Source organism: Amphibalanus amphitrite, unplaced genomic scaffold, assembly GCF_019059575.1.
Source record: "Amphibalanus amphitrite isolate SeventyFive unplaced genomic scaffold, NRLGWU_Aamphi_draft 000214F_arrow, whole genome shotgun sequence".
NCBI classification, from domain to species: Eukaryota; Metazoa; Arthropoda; class Thecostraca; order Balanomorpha; family Balanidae; genus Amphibalanus; species Amphibalanus amphitrite.
In genome coordinates this window covers 273,830-281,381 of record NW_024881709.1, presented here as the reverse complement: position 1 = coordinate 281,381, position 7,552 = coordinate 273,830, and the positions used below count along the sequence as shown (strand labels likewise).

The 7,552-nt window shown below is 47.6% G+C and overlaps 1 protein-coding gene across 2 annotated transcripts; it reads left to right on the top strand.

The window, feature by feature from the left end:
- Positions 1–615: 615 nt before the first annotated feature.
- Positions 616–5,871, top strand: LOC122385303 (helix-loop-helix protein 13-like). Of its 2 annotated transcripts, none has more exons than XM_043373471.1 (4): positions 616–1,935; positions 3,833–3,941; positions 4,375–4,601; positions 4,817–5,871. In XM_043373471.1, exons 1-4 carry the CDS (start codon positions 1,761–1,763, stop codon positions 4,933–4,935), a joined length of 630 nt encoding a protein of 209 aa, XP_043229406.1. In that variant the 5' UTR covers positions 616–1,760; the 3' UTR covers positions 4,936–5,871. The 2 variants fall into 2 exon arrangements, with proteins under 2 accessions (XP_043229406.1, XP_043229407.1); XM_043373472.1 differs by having other exon boundaries at positions 4,390–4,601; positions 4,817–5,870.
- Positions 5,872–7,552: the final 1,681 nt, after the last annotated feature.

Sequence of the window (7,552 nt, the reverse complement as noted above, 5' to 3'; positions counted from 1 at the left end):
GTTGCATTGTGCAGTGTCTTGATGAGCCCCCAGGAGGCAGACTGTGCCGCAATTGCCACCGCCAACGGCTATAAACCCAACCAGTTCGGCACGACGACCTTATCAAGTCGGCCGTCCCAGCATAGCGATCCTAAGAGCACTGTCAAAGCTGCTCCATTAGCACCGGCCAAATTACCCCGCATTGCCATTCTGAAAAAGTTTTGTCTATAAAGTCGTTACGGTTGTACGGAAATGCATGAAATTTCTCTTGAAAATGCTGAACATCCTAAGCAATGGGACCACAACGTCAAAATTTGTCTACAGCCCGACTTATACATGCTATACAATTTTTCGAACGCAAGCATTACCATCTTCGTAAGACAGTGCCGGGCTGGGTGTTGCCGACGCTGGGTTTATTGCGTCCACATAAGACGCTCATTGCACTACCTAGCCTACGTTTCAATTTGTTGAATTAATGAATGTTGAGTTCTGTTAACACTAGTTGGCATAAATATTTCTTGTTGAAGATATGAAATAACTTTTCGATGTATTATTAATAACATAGCTTTGTGCTTTCCAATTTCAATATAATTCGCACTGGTGGTTGAATATTATGCAGTCGCATACACTGGCGTCGTCAAAGCACAATAAAACATCCAATGGAGCGGCTCACGTGTATGTGGTAAACGACAGCGAACTGAGCGGTTATCCGTTGGTAGAGGCAATGCCCCCCCCCCCCCCCAAAAAAAAAACAATGGTAGAGTGATACATTTGTTAGTACTCTATGGTTATGAGCTAAACCTTGGTAGAGGTTCTACCGGAAGTGAGTTTCTAACTGACGCTAGCGAATCCAAGGTGTTTAGGGCATGTCCTCTTTTCATGCAACGTTCAAAATAAGTCATGAAAATTAACCGTTTCACTCGCCTTTTAATAAGACTTTCGAGCATGTTTTGGAATACGCATGCGCTTGTAGGGTCGCGGGACATACCTACTCGTAAAAGGAGACAATTTGGACATCAGTAGCATCAGATATCTGGAGCTTCCTTCTCGTAAATGTTCATGTATTGTAACCTACCAGAGATACTCCCAGAAAACCATTTCATCAGTTCTCTCGTTCTAATCAGTGTGCGATAGATTGCATGTGAACCGCTTTAAATTTAAGCCGTCAGAACAATGTGAATACGAACACATTCGCAAAATGCATACCTATTGATAGCACCTTTCTGCGGCGAAGTGCCTTATCTCCACAACCGGTATAGCTTTCAGCCTTCGTGTCGAGCAGTGGATAGGCACTTTCCACCAGTCCTCCACTTCTAACAGAATCGATCACTGGCAACTTCTGGCCACAGAAATTTCGCGCCCGCCGTCCATTGGCCAACTCACCCACGGTAGGCGGAGCCTATTTCTCCACCCCACAGCCAACAGCGGCCGAGCGGCCGTGGTTCGTCGGCAGCCGTATGCCCTTGTTGCATGCGAGTCGGCCTGGCCTGCGTGTGACAGGGTGATTACTGGCCGACAAGAGGAGGGCCCGGGAATATGGAGTCTGTCAGCGGCAGGCCTCTCTGTCGAGAAATAGCGCCCACCGCCGGCGGCAAGCCACCGTCCGCGAAAAAACCGTCAGCCATTTGCGCAGCGCCGGCATCGGGGACCATCAGAAGCAGGGGCCGGGTGTCACAGACAAGCACTCGAGAGCGGCGGCGGCGGCGGCCGGGCGAGCGCGGTTCAATTTGTCGGCGCTCCGTCAGCTCGTTTTGACACGACCGCTGTAGGCGCTGGTGACGATGGCGGGCTACGGGTGCGGGCCCAGTGCCGAGGCGGCGGCCGGCCGCGCAGGATTCGGGCCCGGCCCCGTGCACCAGATGCCAGTCATGCCCACCTACGAGCAAACCGGCGGCAAGGAGCAGCCCTCCTCCTGCGCATTCTCCCGCTGCCCGACGCTCGGAGTGGCGCCTCTAGGTGAGTCTACAGGATCAACGGGTGCCCTAGGTGAATCTGCAGGATCGCACGGTTCCTGTATGTGGGTCTACGGGCTCGGAGTATGCCTTTAGGTGAGCCTGTAGGATGAAAAGGTTCTTCTAGAGGAGTGGACGTGATCGGAGGCCTCCTTTGGAGCGGATGATCTATTGAGGAGAGTTGCTCGCTCGTGGTACCTTTGAGTGAGTCCCTATGATCAGAGGAGCTCCATCAAGGTGCCTTTACAGCTGTGGCGTCCATGAGTAAGATTTGAAATTCGAAGTCTCGTCGGCCGTCAAGTGATACTTACGACCGGAGTGATACGGCTGGAATGATCGATCTATCAGTTTCCGTATTCGGTAGCTAAATACGAGTAGCTCGAATTCTGGGCGGAGTGGAGTTGTAGTGTAGCATGGATTCTGCCCAAGAAGAGACCATTTGCTTGAGTGAAACATGGTTCCAAAATAGGTAGGTACCAATCAAAACGCATTCGCGGTGCAACCGACTCAAGCATCCCCCTCCCCCCTTAGGTGTTACAATCATTCTTTTCATTTGAATTGTATTTTTACTGTTGGGATCCTAACACTGAATCATATTTTATGGAATGGCGACCTTCAGTTATTTGCTGATCCAATCTCATACTTCTGGTCGGTCTGGCGGACCGACAGGACCCGTCCAAAACTACTTCCCAACATCAGGCCAGAGGAAACACAAACATAGCAAGTTCATCAGCAGTTAGATTTTAATCATTATCCGACCATGCACGAACAGCTACCAAATGGTTACGGAGCGAGCGAAGCGAGCGGAGTCTTACGTAGAATAACGGAAATTTCTGAGTATGAGCGGCCGGCCGGCCGGCCGGCCGGCCGTGCGGACGCTTTTGCGAGGCTTATATCTCAGCAACCACTTGACCGATTTACACGGGGTAATTTTTGTAGGGTAGCTTCATTCCTTCTACCAAGTATTGGACTATTCCCGATGCATGTGGGTGACCCCTTATGCACGTGCCACGTGCAAAACGAAGAGGTGTCAGTTTTGTAATTGTTGCAATATCTCGGTAACTACTTGGCCGATTGCGCTGAAAGTTGGCATGTAGGTAGGCACCCACTAGGCACTGCATATCCATGTGCCAGAGTTGGGGTGCTGCTGCACGTGCGCACGTGCAGGGGTCGTTTCCAGATCTCGAGAACGGCTGGACCGATGGCGCTCAAATTTGGTACACGGTTAGGGACCAGTTAGTAGGGTGCCGTGCACAAGTCAGTTGGGACCCATTCTGCACGTGCGCACGTGCAGGGTGCCGCTTCCAGATCTCGAGAACGGCTGGGCTGATCGTGCTCAAATTTGGCACATCGCTAGAGACCGGTTAGTAGGGTGCCGTGCACAAGTCAGTTGGAGGTACCCCCTCGAAATTTCGCACGTGCAAGGCTCACCATCTCGCTCGCTCCGTTAGTCGCCCCAAAAGGCGCTATACTGGTGGTATGTCACGGAAGAAACTCGGTCGTCTGTATAGCTCCGGCTCGTTTGAAATTCCGAGATATAGCCGGTTTTCCCGCTGCAGCTCCGATCCCGCCGTTGAACGGAGTTGTTCTGATGCCTGATGTCAATTTGTGACATATTTCCCGCTGGTGGAGCTATGAACAGATTTGAACCAAGATTTTTGCATGGTTGATGACAAGATTTCCAGTTTCAAATGTATGACGTCAAAGCGTCCTAGTTCACTTTACTTCCATAAAATAGGGACAAAATAACATTCATTTCTACTAACCAGCCCACCGACACTACTTGTTGGAGTGACCTGCTGATTCAACACACTGTTGGTGAACCATTGAAGTGACCTGAAGACGTGACCTGCTCACGTGACCTGCCCAATGCTCATGTGACCCGCTCGCATGGCCTGCAGGCGTGGAGGACCGGCAGTACGAGTCTCTGGACGACCTATACTTCCCTGGCAGTCCGTACCGCGTCCAGAGGCACGCGGCCAACATCAGAGAAAGGAAACGCATGCTCAGGTAGGACAGAATCTCACCAAAGACGGAATTGGTTATTTTTTGCAGGATCTCTGCGCTATTAAATATATGTATAAACGTTTAATGTATCATTGAAAATGTATGACCAGTGACCACCTCATCAATTCATGTGTCCAATCGTTTTTAATCATGCATCGAAGGCATTGCCCGATCAGATATGCAGAATCCATCGGAATATATCATTCAATTGATTTCCTACCGATTATGTAATATCAAACATACAATCATGTGCTATTGCTCTTGCTATTACACACGTAAATTTACGATTCTATGAAAATGTTAAATAATAAGTTCTTATGCATTCATGATCCATTAAGATTATAAATCCCAATCTGTAAGCACTGTCAGTTGCTATGTCTTTGATGGCTATGCGGCGCTGGCCGGCCGGACACAGTCTCTATAACTCAGCCTGCAGTAACTCGTGTTCCAGCATCAACTCGGCATTCGAGGAGCTGCGCGTGCACGTGCCCACATTTCCGTACGAGAAGCGGCTGAGCAAGATCGACACTTTGCGGCTGGCGATCGCGTACATCGCCCTGCTGAGGGAGGTACTGGAGAGCGACCTGGACCCGGTCACCTACATCGACCGGTGTCTGAGGGGCGAGATACGCACCGAGGGCAGTCTCGAGTGGAACACCTCAGGTGAGTGGTGGCGCTCAGCGAGACTTGGGAGCGCTCTCTTGATGTATGGTGGTTTATATGTTATTGCCTTTTTGCTTCTGAATTGAACTGCAAATCGACTGATTATCTTGTTATGTGGTTTTCAATTGTGTTGCTGATTCGTTGGCATTACAACGTAGAAGCTATGTTAACGTTTTGCATTGATTGATAAATGTGTCTTCCGCTGTTGTCCACAGATCTGACGGCTCGCCTTTCCTGGATCAACTGGGAAAACCTCGGTGTGAACCCCGCCCGCCGCAATCTGCTCAACTCGTTCTCCGTCAGCCAAGATCCCAGTGCAGCCGAGCGCATCTGAGCCGTAAAACTAGCGAATGAATACCTACCGTCAACGATGCAAGACTCGCTAGATCCGCTCTGCAAATCACCAGAAACCAAATCTCTAATAGGAGTCGGTCATGACACTGAATGTGCTTAGGGCCGACCAGGTTTGATCAAACCAGATACTATCAGACTCACATGGTCGCGGCTTGATCATACTGCGCACCGGTCTGATACTGAAACCACGGAATATAGTTTACGACACTGCAGTGTCGTAAACTATACGACAGTGCACTGTCGTAGACTATATTACGTTCTCAGACTCACGTCAGGTCGCAAGTCAGAAAACGTTTGAATTGTGTAGCTGAAAATTGCTTGCGCAGCGCGGAGCCAGACGACTTTCTTGTCGTTTCCTAGTCACCCCATCACCTGACTCTTTACCTACTCTGTGTAACGTACCGCATGCTCTTTGTCTGTAGCGGTATAATGCAAGTCAGAGAAGAGACCCCGAAAGGCTTTGATCTCGTAATTGCATCGTTCGAGCAGCATCTTATTTGAGAGTGCGTGCTAATGTGCCAAAAGTGCAGACGGTTTGTTAAGCCGTAACTGCCTAAAAAGTCATTTTCACACGAGCTGGATCTGTAGAGACTCGGGGTGCGTTTATCCTCTATCCATACCAGTTCGGTTAATACAAATCTGTGCAATTTATGTGCTCCCAGCACTGAAGGCTCTGGCCTATTTATTTGTACATTGTCAGGTGTTCTTGTGGCTGCTTCTGTGTATTGATTGAATATTGAAGGACTATTGAATTGCAGAGAGGAACTTAAGTTTGCAATATAGTAGGCGCTGCAGGTTAGTTTTAGTCATCATTGTCTATGTCCGAATATTGCACCTGACATTGCCCGTATGATAGACATTATGTCGTGTTTGTATAAGGATGATATCAATAAAAACATATATGATCATTGGTTTCACTCCTGGTTATGTTAGGGTGAATTTCATGGAATAGATAATGGAATATGGAATAGGTATTTGCGACGGTGTGAAGATCTAATTTGTTCTCTATAGTCAAAGAAGAGAGGAGTTCGCCATCATATCTTCCGCTGCATGCCGTTCTAAGGCTCCCGTCCTAAGGCTCTCGTGCTTCGGTCTTTAATGTCCGATAAGGCCATTGCGGGAATGATATGTCAAGGAAAAATCCGGCTGAGGCTGCCTCAGTCTGATAAGCCTCAGTTGCCGCGGCTCACTCATCCCCAAGTTAGGCTCAGAGGCGAGACGAGCCCCGAGCAACCTGCCACGCTTCCGGGGTCGCGCTGAGAAAACTCACTCGCTGAAGACAAATTTATTCTCGGATGCCGCCAGTCATTTATGCCACACCACGAAAGAAAGACTTGCGAAAGTTCTTGACTCTTGAGAAAAGAGGATGGATGAGGGGAAAAATACGTAGGGAACTACATTATGAATAAATGAGTTAATCGCAACAATACACAAACCAGGCACATTATAAAATATGGTGAAAATCGTAGATGTTACCGGAATAAACAATGCTGTTGTTAAGCTATAATTTCGTCAAAGTTTGTTCTAAGCTGCAATGTTAGAATTATGCGCGCTACTTATGACAAAAAAAAAAACACTTCTTACACTTTCGCTTGATTTAAACTTAAACTTACGTATAGCTAAAATGTCCATGCTTTTTCATCTTTGTCTTGAACTTTTTTACGAAGATAGACATTGGCTTTATTCTCAATCAATAGGTAGGGTAAGGTTGCATATTAGCTGCCCTTTCCTATAGCGACCCACCTCTCTACAGAAAAACTGGTGAGAGAAATCGGGGAGAAAACAATGTCAAAAGGACTGCCATACATTGCTTAGCAATCTCAATTACTTTTTGGTGGTCAATGCCTTTGTTGAGACGTTTCATAGGCGAGTTTAAATAAAAATGACCATTTTCTTATCCAAACCATGTGTATTTGTGCTATGTCTGATGAAAAACGACGCACGTTAAGATGATGCACCCTTTTTATCCTGAATAGACAATCATTTTTTCAATTAATTGCAGCCTTCCCGTATAAATCGCTTGACTGTGCACTGCATGGTGGTTAAAAATTTGTCGCAGGACATACTTCCTAATTGCGCCTGACATGATCGCAAACAGCTCAAGAAGGGAAATGAATGGGAAAAGAGAGAAGAGAAAATGTTGCTGAAGCTTGCGGTGTGTGGCGGGTGATACCAATTGTCATGGCAGACTGCAGGGGTGCCGAATCCAGCGCGGGACTCGAATACAATACGGGATAACCTCCAAAAATGGGTTTTCACCTTATTTTCGCCTCTAGTGCATTACGTGATCAGCTTCCACAAACATAGACGTGCTGGGCTGACTAAATGCTCCTGTTCCAGTGATTAAGTGCTTTGCGTACGTGGTATATTTAAGTATCTTATTTCATGTTTTCGAGCGTAGCATTTTTTGCCGTTTTTACTGTTCCACCGATGGACCTATTAGCGACCCTCCCCGTTGCTAATTGGGACGAGTTCCCTTCTAGCATTTTTGCAATGGTTTGCCAAAATGCTCACTACAAATAAATTTGTGGATATTGGGGCAGACAATGAATGGATTCTGATAGGAAAATGAACGATCTCTCCGAAAATCAATCCAG

Excerpts from the sequence above, each read along its gene's own strand:
- LOC122385303 (XM_043373471.1), top strand. The coding sequence starts at position 1,761 with ATGGCGGGCTACGGGTGCGGGCCCAGTGCCGAGGCGGCGGCCGGCCGC. Across the intron at positions 1,936-3,832 it reads GCTCGGAGTGGCGCCTCTAG|GCGTGGAGGACCGGCAGTAC; the intron begins GTGAGTCTACAG and ends CATGGCCTGCAG. Across the intron at positions 3,942-4,374 it reads GAAAGGAAACGCATGCTCAG|TAACTCGTGTTCCAGCATCA; the intron begins GTAGGACAGAAT and ends CTCAGCCTGCAG.